Genomic DNA, 23,956 nt, shown 5'->3' with positions numbered 1-23,956 from the left:
CTGATGATAGAAGGCCTTGAATGACAAGCTAAGTATCTTAGTCCCTTTGGGCTGCTTTAACAAAATTCCACAGACTGGGTAAATTATAAACAACAGAAATTTACTTCTCAACATTGTAGAGGCTGGGGAAACTAAAATTAAAGTGCCAGCATAGTAACAATCTGGTGAGGGCCCTTTTCCTTGTTCACTTGGTTCTGGTAATCACTAGCTGTATCCTCACATGGGAGAAGGGGTGAGGGAGCCTGTGATATCTCTTTGATAAGAACACTAATCCCATTCATGAGGGCACAACCCTCATCTCCATAGCACCTCCAAAGGTCCCACCTCCTATCATCAACAGTGGGGGTTATATTTCAACCTATAAATTTTGGGAGACACATTCCAGGCAGGTAGACATGATTTTGTAAAGAGTGGTCTTTGGATATTTCGAGCAGAGGGTTGGGGTATGGTGAGAACTCTGTCTCAGGAGCATGAAGCCAGCAATTGTGTGTAGCATGAAATTAGAGTAGGACATTATTGGCAAAATCATAAGAACCAGATCTTGGGAAGAGGTAGCAGAATCAGAGGAGATGGATATGAATAATGTAAAAGTAATATTCAGTTCAGTTCAGTTCAGTTGCTCAGTCGTGTCCGACTCTTTGTGACCCCATGAACCGCAGCATGCCAGGCCTCCCTGTCCATCACCAACTCCTGGAGTTCACTCAAACTCATGTCCATCGAGTCGGTGATGCCATCCAGCCATCTCATCCTCTGTCATCCCTTTCTCTTCCTGCCCCCAATCCCTCCCAGCATCAGAGTCTTTTCCAATGAGTTAACTCTTCGCATGAGGTGGCCAAAGTACTGCAGTTTCAGCTTTAGCATCATTCCTTCCAAAGAACACCCAGGACTGATCTCCTTTAGAATGGACTGGTTGGATCTCCTTGCAGTCCAAGGGACTTTCAAGAGTCTTCTCCAACACCACAGTTCAAAAGCATCAATTCTTCTGCGCTCAGTTTTCTTCACAGTCCAACTCTCACATCCATACATGACCACAGGAAAAACCATAGCCTTGACTAGACGGACCTTTGTTGGCAAAGTAATGTCTCTGCTTTTCAATATGCTATCTAGGTTGGTCATAACTTTCCTTCCAAGGAGTAAGCGTCTTTTAATTTCATGGCTGCAATCACCATCTGCAGTGATTTGGAGCCCAGAAAAATAAAGTCTGACACTGTTTCCCCATCTATTTCCCATGAAGTGATGGGAAGATGCCATGATCTTAGTTTTCTGAATGTTGAGCTTTAGGCCAACTTTTTCACTCTCGTCTTTCACTTCCTTTAGAGGCTTTTGAGTTCCTCTTCACTTTCTGCCATAAGGGTGGTGTCATCTGCATATCTGAGGTTATTGATATTTCTCTCAGCAATCTTGATTCCAGCTTGTGTTTCTTCCAGCCCAGCATTTCTCATGATGTACTCTGCATATAAGTTAAATAAGCAGAGTGACAATATACAGCCTTGACATATTCCTTTTCCTATTTGGAACCAGTCTGTTGTTCCATGTCCAGTTCTAACTGTTGCTTCCTGACCTGCATATAGGTTTCTCAAGAGGTAGATCAGGTGGTCTGGTATTCCCATCTCTTTCAGAATTTTCCACAGTTTATTGTGATCCACACAGTCAAAGGCTTTGGCATAGTCAATAAAGCAGAAATAGATGTTTTTCTGGAACTCTCTTGCTTTTCCATCATCCAGCGGATATTGGCAATTTGATCTCTGGTTCCTCTGCCTTTTCTAAAATCAGCTTGAACATCTGGAAGTTCATGGTTCACGTATTGCTGAAGCCTGGCTTGGAAAATTTTGAGCATTATTTACTAGCGTGTAAGATGAGTGCAGTTGTGCAGTAGTTTCAACATTCTTTGGCATTGCCTTTCTTTGGGATTGAAATGAAAACTGACCTTTTCCAGTCCTGTGGCCACTGCTGAGTTTTCCAAATTTGCTGGCATATTGAGGGCAGCACTTTCACAGCATCATCTTTCAGGATTTGAAATAGCTCAACTGGAATTCCATAACCCCCACTAGCTTTGTTCGTAGTGATGCTTTCTAAGGCCCACTTGACTTCACATTCCAGGATGTCTGGCTCTAGGTGAGTGATCACACCATCGTGATTATCTGGGTCATGAAGATCTTTTTTGTACAGTAGTTTTGTGTATTCTTGCCATCTCTTCTTAATATCTTCTGCTTCTGTTAGGTCCATACCATTTCTGTCCTTTATCAAGCTCATCTTTGCATGAAATGTTCCCTTGGTATCTCTAATTTTCTTGAAGAGATGTCTAGTCTTTCCCATTCTGTTGTTTTCCTCTATTTCTTTGCATTGATTGCTGAGGAAGGCTTTCTTATCTCTTCTTGCTATTCTTTGGAACTCTGCATTCAGATGCTTATATCTTTCCTTTTCTCCTTTGCTTTTCACTTCTCTTCTTTTCACAGCTATTTGTAAGGCCTTCCCAGACAGCCATTTTGCTCTTTTGCATTTCTTTTCCATGGGGATGGTCTTGATCCCTGTCTCCTGTAGAATGTCACGAACCTCTGTCCATAGTTCATCAGGCACTCTTTCAATCAGATCTAGTCCCTTAAATCTATTTCTCACTTCCACTGTATAATCATAAGGAATTGATTTAGGTCATACCTGAATGGTCTAGTGGTTTTCCCTACTTTCTTCAATTTAAGTCTGAATTTGCCAATAAGGAGTTTATGATCTGAGCCACAGTCAGCTCCTGGTCTTGTTTTTGTTGACTGTATAGAGCTTCCCCATCTTTGGCTGCAAAGAATATAATCAATCTGATTTTGGTGTTGACCATCTGGTGATGTCCATGTGTAGAGTCTCCTCTTGTGTTGTTGGAAGAGGGTGTTTGCTATGACCAGTGCATTCTCTTGGCAAAATTCTATTAGCCTTTGCCCTACTTCATTCCATATTCCAAGGCCAAATTTGCCTGTTACTCCAGGTGTTTCTTGACTACTTTTGCATTGCAGTCCCCTATAATGAAAAGGACATCTTTTTTGGGTGTTAGTTCTAAAAGGTTTTCTAGGTCTTCATAGAGCCATTCAACTTCAGCTTCTTCAGCATTACTGGTTGGGTTATAGACTTGGATTACTGTGATATTGAATAGTTTGCCTTGGAAACGAACAGAGATCATTCTGTCATTTTTGAGATTGCATCCAAGTACTGCATTTCGGACTCTTTTGTTGACCATGATGGCTACTCCATTTCTTCTAAGGAATTCCTGCTCACAGTAGTAGATATAATGGTCATGTGAGTTAAATTCACCCATTCCAGTCCATTTTAGTTCGCTGATTCCTAAAATGTTGACGTTCACTCTTGCCATCTCCTGTTTGACCACTTCCAATTTGCCTTGATTCATGGACCTGACATTCCAGATTCCTATGCAATATTACTCTTTACAGCATCGGACCTTGCTTCTATCACCAGTCACATCCACAGCTGGGTATTGTTTTTGCTTTGGCTCCATCCCTTCATTCTTTCTGGAGTTATTTCTCCACTGATCTCCAGTAGCATATTGGGCACCTATTGACCTGGGGAGTTCCTCTTTCAGTATCCTATCATTTTGCCTTTTATACTGTTCATGGGGTTCTCAAGGCAAGAATACTGAAGTGGTTTGCCATTCCCTTCTCCAATGGACCACATTCTGTTAGACCTCTCCACCATGACCCGCCCATCTTCCGTGGCCCCAAAGGGCATGACTTCGTTTCATTGAGTTAGACCAGGCTGTGGTCCATGTGATTAGATTGACTAGTTTTCTGTGATTATGGTTTCAGTGTGTCTGCCCTCTGATGCCCTCTCTCAACACCTACCATCTTACTTGGGTTTCTCTTACCTTGGACGTGGGGTATCTCTTCAAGGCTGCTGCTGCTCCTTATCTTGGATGAGGGGTATGTCCTCACCACCGTCCCTCCTGACCTTGAACGTGGAGTGGCTCCTCTCAGCCCTCCTGCGAAGCGCAGCCACCGCTCCTCGGACGTGGTGTAGCTCCCTGCCACCACCCCTGGCCTTGGGTGGGGCTTAGCTCCTCTCTGCCGCTCCTGCGTCGTTGCAGCCTGGCACTCTCGGCCGCAGCCCCTGACCTCGGACGTGGGGTAGCTCCTATTGGCCGCCCCTCTTAATATCGGACTTGGGGTAGCTCCTCTCTGCAGAAACGAAAACATAGTGGGAAAATTAATGGTCTAAGGAACAACAACACATGATTCCAGTCCTAGTTGTTTCAGTATGTCTGTGTAGCCTTGAGTAAGTTCACCTCTCTGCATCTCAATTCTTCCATTCATGTGATGGAATTGCAATAGGTATTTTGCTGAGCTTATTAGCAGAAATATCTAGTCCCAGACTGTATCTGTTGCAGACTGGATCATTGTAAAAAAAATAAAAATAAAAATATGTGAGCCATTCACAGCCTGAATGCATGGCACTTGGGAAGGGGAGAAAAGTAGAATATTCTGTGGTTTTACACTTGGGAAATGAGAAGCTAGAAGTACCATTGACAAATATTATAAACACCAGAGGAGAAGCATACATTTGAGAGGAAAGAGGAACTTATTGTAGTGCATATAAACTACTTAATAGTCTCTCTGTATGAAAGAAGTGTTTTACTGAGATGTTTGGCATATGAGTAACATTAAATGATATTTTCACAATGAAAAGAATACTCTTCCTAAAAGAAATGGCAGTGTACCTCTCATACGAGTCTGCTGTTTAATTATACACTCTTTTGGATGAATTTTGTATTTTACTGTTTTTTAATTACAAAAGGGTAATCATTATCCTAGAATAATATGACCCTTCATGTTTTATCTCTGAATGTTCTGATAATATTAAAAATCACAGAATAATACAAAGTTGAAATATCTCTTCACTATTTAAACTATTGTACTTATTTATGTATGACTCCTTTCAAATTAATCTGACTCAGGAAAACTAATCTTACCCTATGGGATCACAGAACAATTATTTAGGCTTTACATATTTCCAAGAAAAGGCAGTGTTTCAATACAAGATGTTCTCATAAAAATAATTTTAGGAAAAATGAGTTGTTCTTCCTCCATATTATTTTAATCCTTGGTCTTTCCTCTGTGGACATTGCAAATGAGTTTGTTAAGCTCCATAGGATGTGTGATCATACACCAGGTAAGCCATGTCTTTTTCCCCCTTAAATCAAAAAAATACCCGTATCTACACAGCAACAATAAATTTAAATAGCTTCAAAATTCAATAGAAAATTAAAAAACTAACAAAGTTTCATATTCTTTCATTGTAAAGAATACATGCTAGGAGCTTATAAAAATTGCATTGAGTATTTATATACCAGTATATTAATGGGCTAATAATTAACTTAGTATTGATTCTTTTTTTACTGATGCCTTTATATAATTGCTTCTGGTTTCTTTATTTACTGTAAGTAGAATTTTTATAGACCTAAAATTAATAATTAATTAAAAGTTCTTTATTTTATCTTTGTAAAGATAACCCATAATGATGTCAGGGCAATGAAGATTTATTGGCCTAATTTCATATGTGGGGTAGATATTCACTTTATGCAGGAGCAGCAACATAATATGTGGGGCCCTTTCAAGTGAATGCATAGATACACATGTTCATTAAGCCAGCTCTGCTTCTATGAGCCATGAGACTAGTGGCATTCATTGGACAGCTGAGCAGCTAAAGTATATGTAAGGTAATAAAACCAGTGGATTCAGGCTAAATTCTCCTATAAGAATAAACCAATTGCAAAATATACTACTTTCTTTGATACAAGCTGTCAGGCACACTGAAACACTGCTTAAATTTGACTGTGTTTCTTTGACCTTTGCTATGATATGATAAATATAGTCCATCCACATTATTCCCTTACCTAATGCCAGAAGGTAATTTATCATCATTTTAAAACTTTCACAATATTATTCAGGTAATAACCACTATCATTTGCAGAATAAATACAATTTTCAGGAATAAAAACCACATAAACATACTTTTTTTAATTTAATTTTTTTAATGAAGCATAGTTGATTTATAATATATTTTTAGTTTCAGGTGTACAACACAGCATTCAGTTAGACACACATATATTCTTCTTTATATTCTTTTCTAGATTTTATATGTTCTTCTTTAGATTCTTTCCCCTTATGGTTATTATAAAATATGGCAGTAGGTCCTTGCTGTTTATCTATTTTATATATAGTAGTATATGTATGTTAATTGAAACCTCATTTACCCCTCCTCCCTACCTTTTTCCCCTTTAGTAACCATAAATGTTTTCTATGTCTGTGAGTCTTTTTCTGTTTAATCTTAATAACTGATAACCTCCTTTGAAGCCTAGTAATAGAAATACTACAATGATGTAATATTGGATACTATTTAATAACACTTACTACATCCCAGGCTCTATTCAAACTATTCTACATATGTTCCTTCATTTGATATTTATGAGGTAGCTATCATTATTCTTATTTTGAAGATGAGTAAACTAACCCTCTGCCTAAGGTCATGCCTTGTAAGTGAGAGAGCCTGACTCCTGGTCTGTTGGACACAGGCCTCAGCTGAACCACGGTACTCAAGTAGACTCTGAAGTGTGTTCACCTGCCTTTCTCTTCCTTCTGCTTGTGTTTGATGCATCATACCTGCTTCAGAGTCTGGCCATATCTGAATATTCCATATGACCAGCGTTGATACTCCCAGGGAGTTTGATTTCTTGAGAATCCAAATACTGTCACTTATTTCTGCTTCTGATCAGAGAGAGGTAAGTGGGTGTTTTTCAGTGTAGCTTTTCCATGATAATGGCCAGTGGGCAGTTGTAATTGAAAGTTGCCATTGGTTATTCACAAGATCTTCTTGGTGCTGATGCAATGGCAGGTAAAATTCAGAGTCCTCTTCCCCTCACTTCCTTCTGAGCCATTTCCACATTCAGTTATGCTAACTATGATTCCTCCTAGGCCAATGCTGATAAACTGTTCTGGTTGAATCCCTACATATTTGATTTGTTTCTAAACAATAGTCCAATAGACATCAAGAGGATTTTATTTCACTTTGAAGATTTGTTTGTACAATTGGCAGACTTGTCCCTACAGAGTTTGGCTGCTTGCCTTCCAAGAGAAGCTGAATCCTGTAGTAACAATGTCAGCAGCATGGCTGAGGCTGTGTCCTCCGCTCGTGAGACCACTGGCTTTCTACTTTAACTATTTCCCCTGTATTTACCAGGTATATTTAACTCTCCTTAATAAACCTCTTATTCATCATGATCACTTTAGTTACTCTTTTTAAGAAAGATTTTGTAAAAGGTTTGGTAGTATATGATACACAACTTTTAAAATGATCATTGCTGTGAATATAAGCAGTTTAAAAGAGAAAAATAAGAAACTAGTGAACATTTAACTGTTATATCACTTTAAAATCACTTATAAATTTTGTGACACAGCATAGAGGCAGTTGTGGATGACTAAGAAGCACTGAATTGCCTAGCAAGACTTATTTGTAATAAGTCTTTTTTCCTAAAACTTAGTTTCCTCATTTATAAAATTAGAATAACATATCTACTTTACAAAGTTTATTTTAAGGATCAAAGAAATCAACTGGAACACAGTGAATTATTAACATGGTTATGACTATATGATAAAATTTTCTCAGCTATATTCAATGTTTATATTTTATTTTCTTTAATATTTTCACTTAATATTTTATATGTAATTATTTCCATGTATCAACATAATTTAAATGCTCATGGTATTCCATTGTTCTACTTTTAATTTATAAGTCTCACTGTTTTAAACTCAACATGTTTATAAATGAACTTATGCTTATCACATAACAATAAGTCAAAAAGAACAAGATTAAAAATGTAAAGGCTTAAATGTATAAAAATGCTTGTGCATTTCAAGCACTAAAAGAGATCTGCAGAAGTTTTAATGAGTTTTCTCCATGGTATTTCAGCTCTTGATATGCTTTTCCATGTTATAAAAAGTAATCATTCTCACATATGCCTCAGGATAAGTTGACTTCTATACAAAATAGTGAATATAAGCTAATTATTTTGAAGGATTGCTGCTTGAATTTAGTTTACAATGTGTTTCATAACATATACAAAATGTCACACAAGTTTGCCAATATGCTGGAAGCACTATGGTACTCAGAAAATAGCTACACACATAGCTAAGTTTTATTATAGTGAAATGATGCATGATATAATCAGCAAGGGAAAAGGACCCAGGCAGAATCTGGAGAAATCCAGCATAGGCTTTCTTAGGCTCTCTCCCTCCTATAAGGGGGTCCCACTTCTGTGTGGGATCTTTTGTTTTCCAGTCACCAAAACATGCAGTAACATGCAATTATTCTGCCCAGAGAAGTCCACCAGGTATCCAACTCCTAAGGTTTTTACTGGGGCTTGTCTTAGTCAGCTTACACTGCTATACTGCTATGACAAGTACCATAAGTAAGGTGGCTTATAATCAATAGAACTTTACCTCTCACAGTTTTGAGATCAGGCTGGCATGGTCAGTTTCTGATGAAAGCCCTCTTCTGGACTGCAGACTCAACTTCTTTTCTTCTCACATGACAGAAAGGGAAGGAGGGAGAGAGCTTTCTGGGGTCCCTTTTAAAAGGGCACTAATCCTACTCATGAAGGCTCCACCCTAAATACCTAAATGCCTCCACAGGCCCCATCTCCTAATACCATCCCTTTGGGAGTTAGAAATTCCTCATATGAGTTTGTAGGGGACACAGACTTTCATCTTAAACAGGGCTGGTCATGTAGGCACCCTCTGCTGAGCACATATCAAAACTCTAAAAGGAAAGCAGAAGTTCAGCCTAAAACATATCATTTGTACAATGAGTCAGGGCACTATGAAGACACTTTTTAATTAGAGAAGCCAAGTTCCCAGATATGGATCAAGGGCAAATCCTTGAAAGTCAGCATTTCTAAAGGTAGCAGTCTCAGGCCTGCTATATAAACTCTTTTCTGCTCATGATCTTAAAGATATTCTCCATGCCAGAGTTGGTTAGCAAGCCTGTCTTCTGCGGATAGCATCCCCAGTTTGTGTCAATAAAGCAGGGTTGAAGAGAATATTAAATGAAGTAGTTTTTGTTCATTGTTCCCAAGAAGAAGAAAAGAATCCCCTAGCTTTTCAGAGGATTCCCCTGTGTATGGAAGGATGACAGTTGAAGAGAAGATGCTGGCAAAATTAACAATTCTTTCCTGCCTCATGTCTTGCAATAAAGTGACCATGGAATCTAAAGGTGAACAGTCAGAATGCTATGTGCTTGACATTCTCATCTGAGCCAAAATTTATAACACATGCATCTGACGATAAAAAATAAATGGGACAGGATACCAGGATTCATTTACATAGTCACTACATATGCTAAGATTAGTCTCCTAACAAGAAGCACAGGAGCTATTTATCAACAACTAATTGTTTCTTTGACACCAAAGATTTTACACCAGATCTAATTATTAACTGCCCTGTGATTAAATACAATGAATGGATGTCTTTCCACTGGTGCTAACAACACTATAAATTCAAAACTGCACCTGACACTGTAGTATTATTTTGTGTTGTACTCATTGTCAAACACGAGGAATAATCTGTTGGGATTATTAAGTCACAAATTGTGAGCATGTTGCACAGCTGTCTGAGTGGACATGATTCTCGCATCTTAACAAAAAATTGCAACATAAAAAAATAGTTAAGCCATATGTTAACTGCACAAAAAATTTGAAAAACACACCCCAAAAGTTTGTAATTGCCAGTTTTACTATGCACAGCTTCAAAGTGGATCTGAAAAGAAATAATAAGTATTTTCTCAGTATTATTTCTCAGAAATAGTAAGTATTAATATTTTCTCATGGTCCCAGAGTGACTAGTTGGGATGTTTAATAATAAACACTATTTGGTTTTAAATAATAGGAAATATTTTAAGAGAAATAATAAGTATTTTATTATAAATTTAATTTGAATTATTCAAACGTACTTATTTTGAACATCACTGTTTCAGGGGAAATATAACATGGCATTTTGTTTTGTTGATATAATTGGTTAATGTAAACTCAAGTATCTTCACCTCTCAAACTAATTACCCCAAAATTTATTATACAGTGTTTGGAGAACTAAAGAAGTCAGTGAAAGAAAATTATTGAGTCTCATTTTGCCAGTCATGTAGAAATTAAAATACACATCTACCTTTTACAAAAAAGGATATCATTTTTATAATCAACAGTCCCTTAAGAACTCTTTTCTAGACTTTATAATCTTAAACAAGTGTTAAATTTAAAAATTTTCAGGGATATTTATAATAGATTCAAGAGGTATCTGCACAAATATTAAGTGCCAATAAAATCAGGTACTTTTATAGACGTTTGGAATACATACATTTTTTTAAATTCCTATTTTTTGGAGCTTACACTCTACCAGGGATAGAGAAAGATAAGTAAAAATGTAAATTATACAGTCTGGTAAAAGGTGATAAATGTTATGCATAAAATAAAAAGTAAAGGAAGGTAGAGAATCAGAGTACTGTGGGATGTGCTGAATGTGAATAGGGAGCCAAGTGTAGTATTAGTAAATAAAATCATGGGATAGGGCTCGATTTCTGGAAAAATAGTAAACTCTGCAGGCAATGGGAATATAAAGAAAACTTTGTAATTTTGTTGTAACACAAGTTGACAGTGGAAGATGTACCTATAGAGTAATGTGGTATTTCGTTGTTATGTTTTATGTTTAAAAATTTTTTCCATGTGCTTCTGAACACCATGTTGATATAGCTGTTTTGAACATGAAAGAAGAGAGACATGTCACAGCATATGCTAAGCACTAAATGAGGGTTATAGGAGTTTATTATCTTAAGAGTTTAGTGTCTATTAAGAACTGAATGTTTGGGCAAATCTCATGAAAGAGGTAATTTTAGGCTGAGCATTCATTAAATCAACCATTTATACCCTGTGTGGAGTATCATATGTTTAAATTCATTCTTTTAGTAACAATGAAAGATTTTTGAGCAAGAGTGTAAGATAATCAATAACCTCAGATATGCAGATGACACCACCCTATGGCAGAAAGTGAAAAGGAACTAAAGAGCCTCTTGATGAAAGTGAAAGAGGAGAGTGAAAAAGATGGCTTAAAATTCAGCATTCAAAAAATGAAGATCAAGGCATCGGGTTACATCACTTCATGGCAAATAGATGGGGAAACAATGGAAACAGTGACAGACTTTGTTTTCTTGAGCTCCAAAATCACTGCAGATGGTGACAGCAGCCATGAAATTAAAAGACACTTGCTCCTTGGAAGAAAAGCTATGGTCAACCCAGACATATTAAAAAGCAGAGACATTACTTTGCCGTCAAAGGTCCATCTACTCAAAGCTATGGTTTTTCCAGTAGTCATGTATAGATGTGAGAGTTGGATCATAAAGAAAGCTGAGTGCTGAAGAATTGATGCCTTTGAACTGTGGTGTTGGAGAAGACTCTTGAGCATTCCCTTGGACTGCAAGGAGATCAGCCCTGAATATTCATTAGAAGGACTGATGCTGAAGCTGAAGCTCCAATATTTTGGCCACGTGATGCAAAGAACAGGTGAAAAAGACCCTTTTAATTGGAAGAGACCCTGATGCTGGGAAAGATCGAAGGTAGGGGGAAAAGGGGATGACAGAGGATGAGATGGTTGAATGGCATCACCAGCTCAATTGACTTGAGTTTGAGCAAGCTTCAGGAGTTAGTGATGGACAGACAGGGAAGTCTGGAATGCTGCAGTTCACAGGGTCACAAAGAGTTGGACATGACTGAGCAACTGAACTGACTGATAGCATCATCATGTGTGTGCATGATTAAGATTTATTCTAAGTTCTTTCACAGATCAGTCACAAAATTACAACTATCCTGACTTGAATATATTAAGACCTCAATAGGTGATAGAGAAAGGAACAAAATGAAAACTGGGAATGTTAGTTAAATGTGAATATGTATTTAGCAGAAAACAGCCAATTGGAAACACAAGAACTTAGAATAAAAATAACACCAACATTTAAATAAAGTATCAGTGATAAGAAGTCAGTCATTCCATTAATGGAAATAGAAAGGTTAAGAAGGAAGTACAGATGCACATGGGAAGAGTTTAGTCTGTGATACCTTAGTTTAAAGCTCTCTATCCCTGTGTGCATGTGTGTGTGAGCTTCTGCATGCCCAGCCACTCAGTCATGTCCGGTTCTTTGTGACCCCATGGACTGCCCCTTGCCAGGCTCTTCTGTCCATGAAATTTTCCGGGAAAGAATACTGGAGTTGGTTGCCACACCCTCCTCCAGGGGATCTTCCCAATTGGGTTGGGAAGATCACCTGCATTGGTAGGCGAATTCTTTACCACTGAGCCACCTCTATCCCTATGGAAATGTCCAAAAGTCAATGAGTAATGTAGGTCTGGAACCAGAAGAGGGTTTTTAGGTAAAAATTGGAAATTATTGCACTGAGGTGATAGTTGAGGCCACAGAATTAAATTGGGTAGTTAGAGAAAAAGTAGAGAACTGAAGATAGAAACATGGGAGAGAGAAAAAGGTGTAATCAGAACCAGAAAAGTACATGAGCCTCTGAATCAAAGTCTTTAAGAAAAAACAAAAGATTAAAAAAAGACATAATGATGTAGAAGGAGGACCTGTGCAAACAAACAAAATAATAGAAATAAAAATGTTGGGGAGATATCTGTTTATTTTTGCTATAATTTACATGGAGTTAAATTCAATGCTTTTTTTTTTTTTCTTTAATTCACTATTTTTGACATGCAGTCTGTGAATTCTGACAGATGGGTAGTCATGTAATCACCACAAAAGTCAAGATGGAGAACAGTTCCATCACACCCTCAAATTCTCTTATGTACCTTTTTAATCAAATCTGCCTCTACTCCAAGTCACTGTCAACAGTGATATGTTTTCTCCCCTTACCCTTTTATCTTTTGCAGAGTATCTTTTACATTAAATCATGTAAAACATTATACAAATCCACCAGTATCTGTTCTAGATACTATGTCTACCACAACATTATAACTTTTCTTTATCTTTCATGCTATGTAGGCTTTTGAGCCTGGCTTCTTTCACCTGGTATATTTGAGATACTTTGTTGCATGTCTTCCTTTTCATCACCAAGTAGTGTGATTCATTGTATGGATGGATCTACAGTTTGTTTTCCCATTTAGCAATTGAAGGATGTTTTGGCTGTTTACAGTTTGGGGTGATTATAAATAAAGCTGCTATAAACATTCAGGTTTACATTCATACATACAGGTTTTTGTGCATGCATAGTTTTCATTTCTCCTGAGTTATGCAGCAGTAGCATAATTTATGGAGAAGGCAATGGCACCCCACTCCAGTACTTTGCCTGGAAAATCCCATGGATGGAGGAGCCTGGTAGGCTGCAGTCCATGGGGTCACTAAGAGTCGGACGCGACTGAGCAACTTCACTTTCACTTTTCACTTTCATGCATTGGAGAAGGAAATGGCAACCCACTCCAGTGTTCTTGCCTGGAGAATCCCAGGGAAGGGGGAGCCTGGTGGCTGCCATCTATGGGGTCGGACACGACTGAAGTGACTGAGCAGCAACAGTAGCAGCACCATAACTTAGTTATAAAATAAATATAGTTTTAACTTTGTAAGAACTGGTCAACCACTTGCCATTTCCATTAAAATGTATGAGAATCCTAATTGCTCCACAATCTTGTCAGCACTTGGCATTGCCAATATTGTTTATTTTACTATTTTAATAATATATTATTGTATTTAATTGTGATGTTATTTTACATTTTCCTAATGACTAACATTGTTGAACATATTTCAGTACCTTTACCATTTTTAATATTCTTTTGATTGAAGATTATAACTCTAAAGAAAAAAGCAAAAACAGATGATAATGTTGAGTAAAAAACATTTCATTTTCTGAGTTGTGACTTAGGATAAATATAATGACAAGTGTTAGAGTAAATCATCTGACAGGGCTAATCTATTTGATAAAGATTGCTGATATGATTAAAAGAGCTTTAAATTATGTTTGAAGTGTTGAGAAAATTATCCCACAAACAAGATCAATAACAACAGACATGAATTTAAAAGAACAAAATAAAAACTGATAATTGAAGGAAAAGTAGTAAAGATGGTTGAAAACAATGTTTCCATCCATCCCTAACTAATGAACAGAGTATGAGTGCCTGTTCAAAACTAAAGAACAGGCAATGAATCTGAAAATGTAATATAAACAACTGTTCACATTTCTAGAAGTTGTTGGAAAGGGACACATGAAGCGTTTTAAGAGCAATGAAAGGATACGACTTATTTGATAGATATGGTTTTGATAAATGATGAAACTGAATAGCACTGAAAATTAATATATACATTAGTATGAGGGTGAAAACATGTTAGCATTGGCATCAGGATGAAAGATAAAGAAAAATTATAATGTTGTGTAAACACAGTATCTAGAGCAGATACTGGTGGATTTATATAGTGCTTCCCTCTGTGTATGACAAAAGTTGCCCAGAGGCACTGAGAGGTCCTCTCACAAGTCTGTTAGAAACTCCATTCTGACCTCAGCAGGGATCAGAGTTATCGGTCCTGCACAATGTTACTGTGTAAATGATGAAATAAAAAAAATAAAATCCTGATGCTAATCTAGAACTAAGCATTAAAAATAAAAATAATTTAAATAAGTAATAAATAAAAATAAAATATTATATGAAACATGTATGGTGATAGGTGTACTATAAACAAAAATAGAAGTAGAAGACATCAGTATGAAGTGTCCCTTCATTATTCATCAAATGCCTATTGAATAAGTGCTGAATGAGCACTGAGAAAAATTAAGTGGATAGAGGGGTAAATTAAACACAACCTCTCTTCTCATGGAGTTCAGACATTAAACAAGCAATTAAAATAAAGAATGGTAAATATTGGCAAAGACAGAGTGCTTTGAAAATGTAAGGCGCTCTTCAAGCAGTTCAAATTTAACATGAGCCTTTATAAAATGTGGAAATAGGATTAATAGAAAAGTATAACTTGAGCACATATCAGGGTTCAGAAAGCAAAGACCAGAACAAATTGAGACTTATGAAACATTCCAATAGAGTGGTAAAGGAATTTTAGTTCTGTTCAGAGCAGGGAAATGAATATTAACAGATTAGTCATGCTATTTGCACAAAATGAGAGAATATTGAGTTGGCCAAACTTAATTGTACTGATCTTCATCAAAGAAAATAAATGGACTGGAAGGAGTTTGAAGTTCTACCCAAGATAGAAGTTGTGGAAAGTTTGCTTGAAATAATTCCATGTCTCTAGAAAAACATGCCAACAACATCATAGAATCAAACTCTACCTGACCTTTGAGAAAAAGTGAAGAAGAAATAGAGCATTAGATAAAGGATGAGATCATCTACTCAATCTTCCATCCATTTGTTTACTCGTCTTTAAAAAGACAGTTTAGTACTTCTATATGTCAAGCACTGTGCTAGTCAGTAGCGACACAAAGTTTAAGAAGTGGAAACCCTGAGCCCTGTCCTCACAAAAGCTCACACTCTAATTGAAAATAGGAACAAATGTACAATTACATGACTCAGTGGGTAAAGAATTCACCTGCAACGCAGAAGACACAGAACGCAGAAGGCAACATGAGCCTTTATAAAACGTGGACATGAATTCGATCTCTGGGTGAGCAAGATCCCCTGGAGAAGGAAATGGCATCCCATTCCAGTATTCTTGCCTGGGAAATCCCATGGACAGAGGAGCGTGGTGGGCTACAATCCTGGGGTCACAAAGAGCTGGATACAATTGAGTGACTAAGCACACACGCAGGCCTGACAAATTCAACAGGAACTTCAGAGCATCAAACAATTAAAAGAATCTATGTAATTCTATCGAAAGGAAAGATGTAAAAGAAAAAGAAAATGATGTTTTATTTAGAGGCTGATTTTTATTAATTCAAGGACAAATTGCCCATTGAACACAGATATGTACAGGAACTTATAAAGGTATCTAACCATTTTTTAAATATTTTAGTAATAAATTAAAAAAATACAAATCAGATGATATACAAAAGTAGATTTGTAGCTGACTGTATAATAAAATAGAAATAGCTTCAATTGACAAATCAGTGCCAACCAATCTTTAGTTGTTTGTTACAAGGTTCTGTACTTAACAAGTATCCATTAAATATTTTTTCAAAATGAGAATATAGCCAATATCTTATCATAACTTTAAATGGAGTATAGTTTATGAAAATATTGAATCATCATGCTGTACACCTGAAACTAATAACATAACACTGTAAATCAACTAGACTTCAAAAAAATTTTTTTTTCATTCTAATTACACAGGCATGCAGTTTGGTCACATTTTATGTGAATTTGAATTATTTAAATATGAAATAGAATGTATTTAAAATATTTATAGATCTCACTCTTGAAATAAATGTTAAAGCAAATAACCTTAAATTTAAAAATCAATGACCTTGTTTTGAAATGAGTGAATTGTAAACAGTTTACACTATTTCCACAAGGTGGAGCCATAGTGGTAACTGTATCCAGTAATGTATTCTTCCAACCTTTTCTTTCCACATTATGTATTACGTTTATAACCATATTTATAACTTGAGGCTTTCTAAATAACTGAAATTATTCTATATCTAATAAGTGAACTGAAACACTGTCTTCAGCAAATTGAGTATGTTGGGGATTTATCCCACTGTTTTACTGCTGTCTAATATTCCTTGCTGAAAAGAGAGCGGTAGTAATAGTGTTAGTCTCTTAGTCCTGTCTGATGCTTTGTGACTCTGTAGACTGTAGTCTATCAGGCTCCTCTGTCCATGGGATTCTCCAGGCAAGAATACTGGAGTGGGTTGCCATTCCCTTCTCCAGGGGATCTTTCCGACCCATAGATGGAACCCAGGTCTCCTGCATTGCATGCAGATTCTTTACCGTCTGAGATACAGGGAAGCTCTGCTGAAAAGATACTATAATTCACTGAACAAGTCCCTTTATCAGTGGTCATTTAGGGGTCCTACTATTTTTCACTAGTGCAAATGATATCATGAAGAAATTTCTTGAACATTATCTTTGTGCAAGTGTGTCTGGAATATATATTCTGCTGGGAGAAATTTCTGGCTCAAAGCAAATGAACATTTTTAATTCTGTCAAATTGTCCTATTCAAAGGTTCCAACAATATAAGGTCTAACCAACATTATAGGAGAATGCTCATTTTCTGCATGACTGTTTTGTTTTTAAATGTTGCCACCTGATATAAAACGTTGTTGATGGTAATTTGTTACTCCTTAATTAGTAATGAGGTTGAATAAGTTTTGAACTGTAGTTGTTCACTGACTTCCCAGCTCATATTACTTGTGCCTTTGCCACTATTTTTACAGGGTTACACTCTTTTTTCTGAGGATTAGTCAGAACTTTTTGTTATAGATATTAGTCATTAGATTGTTGTATCTGTTAAAAAATATTTTCTCTTCACCTAGCACTTTGAAATTTCATAATATGTGGCTTTCATTGCAAATGAGTTTTGAGTCTAGGTGGTCAAACATCAGGATTTTTCTCTTATGGCTTCTGGGTTTTGTTTTGTGTTGAAAAAGCTTTCTAAACAACAAAGATATTCTGTTTATTTGGTTATAATGTAATCATTTTTTCACATTTAGTATTTTTATGCACATGAAATTTATATTTTTATGAAAATACAGTTAGTTTAGCACCATGTATTGAACAGACTTTGTTTTCCTTCTGTGATTTGAAATATTACCCTCATCACACACTGGTTTCAATTGTGTGTCCAGATAGCCTATTAGTTCTACAGTTGACAAAAATCTTAATATTTATCACAAATAAATGCAGTGGATCATAGAATTATTCTCACTTCCAAGAAGCAGGAAAGGGCTTCAGAAGAAGCAGCTCAGAGAGTTCAGAGATTTCGTGAAATCCCATGACTGCATTGGTGGGTGATCTGGGCCTGGGAATGCATTTTTCCTATTTCTGACTCAGTGTTTTTCCCATTCTGCTGCAAACTCTAATTTGACATCAACAGAAAAACAGGTCACTTTTACCCTCTTTTGTCTTAATTCTTTTTCAGTGACAGAGGAGTATTCATACTGTAGTAGATCCCCATGCCAGAATGGGGGTACATGTATAAATGCAAGAACTAGCTTTATCTGTGCTTGCCGACATCCTTTTACTGGTGACAACTGTACTGTCAAGGTGGCAGGAGAAAACGCTTTAGCTCCAGGTAAGAATGTACATGTGTCCTTGGATTTGCTCAGTGTCATAAACAAATATATTTTTTGAAATGTTTTCAAATGAATGTTTAGACCTGCTTAATCTGGACTCACTTGAGGATTAATTCCTTTTACTTCTGAAATTCACTGAATAACATACATGATTTTGTCAGGTAAACTAATTCATATACACTAGTTGAAATTTTCAATGTTGCTTTAATAGAAGCAGTTTATTAAAAATCCCCCAACTTGTTTTTTCTAGTGCATCTTAAAATAAAATATATATTGCATAAGAAAATATAAATTATACTTTCTTAGAAAATATATATTATATATATATACACCATATAATATATATGTATACATAGTGTATATATATGTATATATATAAACTTTTTGTCCTCAAACAAGAATACATCTTTGATTCATATCAAATCTGATCCCTTAAATAAAGCTTTAGTAAGTGTATAGCAGTCCGTCTTCTATGAAGGTCATAATACTGTTCTGACTGGCTGAGGGCTTTTAGACTATGCTAAAATATAGTGAGTAGGGCAAGATGCCTTTTGTCCATTTACTTACATAAGTATTGGTTGCTATAGATTTACTTCCAGAGTGTATCATTTTTGATTTTCACACAACAAAATGTGTGCAGTGCTTAATATATATTCTCTTTAAAATGATGGCAAAAATATGTTTCAAATCAGGCTTTTCTTAATAATATGCTGCATAATAAAGAGTGAATTTTTTAGTCTGCTTTTAAATCTCAGCCTTTGTAAGTACATTTGGCATTAATTACATAGAAGATTGCTTTTGTCTACCTCTCTATAGTGCATATGATTTCCTTGGGTTTCCGTTTTAGCCTCCAGAAACTGTTTGACAACATGCAGGAAAAATTGTTTCTACATCATGTCAGCTTTAATTCATCCAAGGGGCTTTAAAACATTCTGGCATACCATAATAATCATAAAATGCTTTGAATCCCTTCATCTCTGGAGAGATCAAAGACACACACAAATTAATCTTTGAGGCCTTTTTGTGAGTGATATATTGAGTGTTACTGTCATTCTACCATGATCTAAGTGGAGAAACTGAGTCTCAGAGAGACTAAGCAGTTTTGGGTAGTTCAGGCAAGAAAAGAGGCAGGCATCCAGACACACGTGCCCTTGTTAAGTCCAATGAATAACCATTTTACTTCTATTAACCCTTTTTATAACTGAGATAAAGAATAAAGATATAAACAAAACAAGATCAAAACATGAAAATCAACTCTTTCCATTTTTTTCCACTAACAGATTTTTCAAAAGGAACTTACAGATATGCACCAATGGTGGCATTTTTTGCATCTCATACTTATGGAATGACTACACCTGGTCCTATCTTATTTAATAACTTGGATGTCAACTATGGAGCCTCATATACGCCAAGAACTGGAAAATTCAGAATCCCCTATCTTGGGGTGTATGTTTTTAAGTATACCATTGAGTCAGTTAGTGCTCATATCTCTGGATTCTTAGTGGTTGATGGAGTAGACAAGCTTACATTTGAGTCTGAAAATGGTAACAGTGAAATACACTGTGATAGGGTTTTGACTGGGGATGCCTTATTAGAATTAAATTATGGGCAGGAAGTGTGGTTGCGCCTCGTAAAAGGAACAATCCCAGCCAAATTTCCCCCTGCCACTACATTTAGTGGTTACTTATTATACCGTACATAAATTAGCATGAACGACAGACTGTCACCTTTACTGAGAAGCAGCCAGTGTTTTTATTTATCTTTGCATGCACATCTGCTCTGTTTTTGGTTTTTCAACATGAATGAAAACGAACCTCTTTATAAAATCTGAGTAAGGCTCTAAGTTTGTTTATTTCACAAAATTATTTAATTATCTTTTAGACAACCCGTATATGAAGGAATTTTTGCTCCTAAGAGGTTTAGTAGCATAGAAAACAAAATTAGTTTTTTAGCATAACCATTCCTATTTTTGTTCTTTCATGTTAAGGCATTGCAATATACAGGAATATTATAAAATGAGAATCAGTCAATATTGCCAGTCACAGTAATATTTTCAACAGAACATTTAACTTTTGTGATTCCTTGTGTACATAAATATATAACATATATTTCTTAAATTCACATGTTCAAAGTACTCAAAGACCAAGAAGTCTTCCTTTAACTTTGATTTTTCAGTCTTTTCTGTTTTAAAATTTTACATATTGAAATTTTCACTTGTAATGAAAATTTTTAAACTTGAATTAGAAATTTGAAATATGCTTTACTATTGTTTCCTTCCTAAACTATATTCAATATCCTGTGAAAAGCCATAATGGAAAAGAATATGAAAAACAATATATATGTGTGTAACCGAATCAATTGCTATACACCACAAACTAACACAACATTGTAAGCCAACTATACATCAATAAAATTTTTCTAAAAGACTATTTTTTCCTTCCTATAATTAGAGAATAAAGAAATAGTTAACACATGAACATTTACACCCAAGTCTAAAGACACAGAAGTGGATATTTTATCTTTCTTTCATCATACAATAACTATGTGTGTGCTCTGTCACGCTCAACTCTTCATGACTTCATGGACTGCAGCCCAGCAGACTCCTCTATCCATGGGATTTCTCAGGCAAGAATACTGGAGCCACTTCCTTCTCCAATGGATCTTTCTCACCCAGAGATCGAACTGGGTCTCCTGAACTAGTAGGCAGATTCTTTACCACTGAGCCACCAAGGAAGCCCATATAATATATACAGGGGAAAAATTAAAAACACCTTTTTATACTGAGTATCCTATGGCAACACATACAGACCTGATTGTATTTTTATAATAGGTGCATATATTCCATGGTGATATTATGTTTTATGGATTTATGGTATGCTTCCTGTGCCCTGGTTCTCTTCTATGCAACTAATATGTAACATCTCATTGATTCCTTACAAAATTTTTAAAAGGTGGGTATTAACCAAGTTTCACAGCTAGTAAGGACTAAGGTAGGATTTAGAACCTTCTTATCTAGCACCCACTTGCATCCTTTCTCTATCTTACCTCCTACAGATGTACCATAATTGATTTAATAATCCCTTTGAAGTGATTTGGTTATCTCCAATGTCTCATTATAACAATATTATTGTAGTGAACACTCTTAAACATACATTCTTTATATATTTAACAAGATATTTCTGAGGAAGAAATTCCTGTAAGACATTCTAAGAAAGAAGTAAAAGTTTTTGGTATGGAAAACATTCCTCATCAACTAATTTATTTAATGCTTATTTAATCCTATGAATAACTAACTAACCTTTTGAGATAACTAACTATAATAATAACTAACCTTATGAGATATGTATCATGTATTATTCTCTTTACACTGGTGAGAAACAGAGGCACATAAGTGGGTAAGTTTCACAACAGTTCAGGAAGTTGTGAGAATTTCAAGAAAAAAAGATAAGCATATATTTCTACTTTGCTAAAAGTTCTATCAAAAGGCCCTTGAGAAGATTGTTATCCAGTTTACTCATGTCGAGGAGTATTCATTACCCCCAAGACATACTAATCAAAACTTACAGTGTTTAAAAATACTGCCAATTTTAATGTGAAAATATTATTTCCTCAGAGCAGAAACTTAATATTTTTTTCAAATTTTCTAAAACTTGAATGCACATGTCCAAGCAAAGAGCTGTATACAAATGTTCACAGTAACTTTGTATGTAATAGCCAAAAACTAGGTTTCACCCACGTTTGGCAATAGATGAACAGTTAAGCAGATATATCCACACAGCAGAGGACTGCCAATCAATAAAAAGGATATTGGCACGTACTATATGCCAATCTGTAGAAGATTTCAACCTGCAGCCTAATGAAACTTGGACAGCCCTACAGGTAAGTGTGAAGTGTGCATTGCCCAGCGGAATGTGTCATGTTGAGCCAAAATTGCTGTGCCCTCACAGCCCAGCCTCAGTACACCAGGAAGAGTGGAAGCCAGTTGCTGACAAATGAAGGCTGAATGGCTGACAGTTTCTCCTCTTATGTGTAAATGTGTTATTTTCAAAAGTATTTGGAGAATTTTGATAATTTCTTTAGTCCATGCCTAAAATAACATCACAATCTGAAATGTTTATTACTTCAAATACTCTTAGATTAAACAGAATTTTTGTTTTCCAATTATACTTTTCAACAGATACCAGTGATTTCAATGTACTGCCTTTTCTGTAATAGCAAGAACAGTAGGGAGTGAGCCATTTGACAATATTTGTCATTGCCACGCACAATTTAATTTTTGATTTTGTAATTAGATAATTTAGAACATTTAGCATTAATAATGCTTTAGTGTTTGGGTTTTAATTACCAATTTTATCCTGTATTTTTACACATATTTGTAGAAATGCACAATTAAATGACAAATAGCCACCAATTACCAAAAGGCATTGTAGCCACTTCTAAGTTTCTGTGGATTTGTTTGTGTATCTTTTTAAAAGCCATCCAATATTATGCAGGACATCTTGCAATGTATTTGTAATTGTCATGATCAAATTTTTCCATATATTAAAAAAAAAACACTGGGATTTTCTTGATTTTCCCTATGTACACAACAGACTTTAATGGATATTATTTTGCAGATTGAATTCCAGAGCTCTTCTCTCTCACCAGACCTTCCTGCCTAGCAAACTCCCAAAGTATACTCAGACCCTAATTAGTGATGACAATTTCATACCCATTCATTCATCAATTATTTAATAAATACCCACTCTGTGACAGGGAGGATAAGTCATATATTAAAGTAATATAAAAATAAATATCAAATAAATTAGTACAGACAGATAATGCATTTGAAATAAATTATTCAGAGTCATGCTGAGATTTACTCTCACCAAAATCATGAGTAGCTCCATAAGAATGGAAAATGTATATTTAATAACCAATTCTGCCAACAAAGGTCTGTCTAGTCAAAGCTATGGTTTTTCCAGTAGTCATGTATGGATGTGAGAGTTGGACTATAAAGAAAGCTGAGCATTGAAGAATTGATACTTTTGAAGTGTGGTGTTGGAGAAGACTCCTTGAGAGTCCCTTGGACTGCAAGAAGATCAATCCAGTCAATCCTGAAGGAAACCAGTCCTGAATATTCATTGGAAGGACTGATGCTAAAGCTGAAATTCCAATACTTTGGCCACCTGATGGGAAGAACTGACTCATTGGAAAAGACCCTGATGCTGGGAAAGATTGAAGGCAGGGGGAGAAGGGGACGACAGAGGATGAGATGGTTGGATGGCATCACTGACTCAATGGACATGAGTTTGAGCAAGCTCTAGGAGTTGGTGATGGCATGCTACAGCCCATGGGGTCACAAAGAGTCAGACATGACTGAGAGACTGAACTGAACTGAATAACCAACCTCCCTCTATTTTCTACACCTCTGACAAACTTCCATTACTTGTTTTTGGCTCACTCCAGGAATAAAGAAATTTCATATTCAAAGCCAAGTGAGCCTAAATTGTTCTTTCTTACTATCTTACCAAACTGCTCATTTTGGAAGAATGGGCTAGTATCATTAGGGCACTGTGCTCAGTCTCTCAGTTGTATCCAACTCTTTGTGACCCCATGCCAACTCTTTGTGACTCTTTGTGACTGTAGCCCACCAGGCTCCTCTGTTCATGGGAATACTGGAGTGGGTTGCCATTTCCTTCTCCATTTGT

General features: G+C 36.1%; 1 protein-coding gene across 2 annotated transcripts in view; it reads left to right on the top strand.

Annotated features, from left to right (window-relative positions):
- Positions 1-20,693, top strand: part of MMRN1 (multimerin 1) — a 93,640-nt gene extending 72,947 nt beyond the window's left edge. For both annotated transcript variants that reach the window (XM_070791182.1, XM_070791181.1), the window contains exons 8-9: positions 18,113-18,265; positions 19,547-20,693. In XM_070791182.1, coding sequence (XP_070647283.1) covers positions 18,113-18,265; positions 19,547-19,968 — 575 coding nt within the window. In that variant the 3' untranslated portion in view covers positions 19,969-20,693. The remainder of the gene's footprint in view (positions 1-18,112; positions 18,266-19,546) is intronic.
- Positions 20,694-23,956: the final 3,263 nt, after the last annotated feature.

This window comes from Bos indicus, chromosome 6 (assembly GCF_029378745.1).
Source record: "Bos indicus isolate NIAB-ARS_2022 breed Sahiwal x Tharparkar chromosome 6, NIAB-ARS_B.indTharparkar_mat_pri_1.0, whole genome shotgun sequence".
Taxonomy (NCBI): Eukaryota; Metazoa; Chordata; class Mammalia; order Artiodactyla; family Bovidae; genus Bos; species Bos indicus.
The sequence above is the reverse complement of the archived record's forward strand: the minus strand, read 5'-3'. Positions and strand labels throughout refer to the sequence as shown.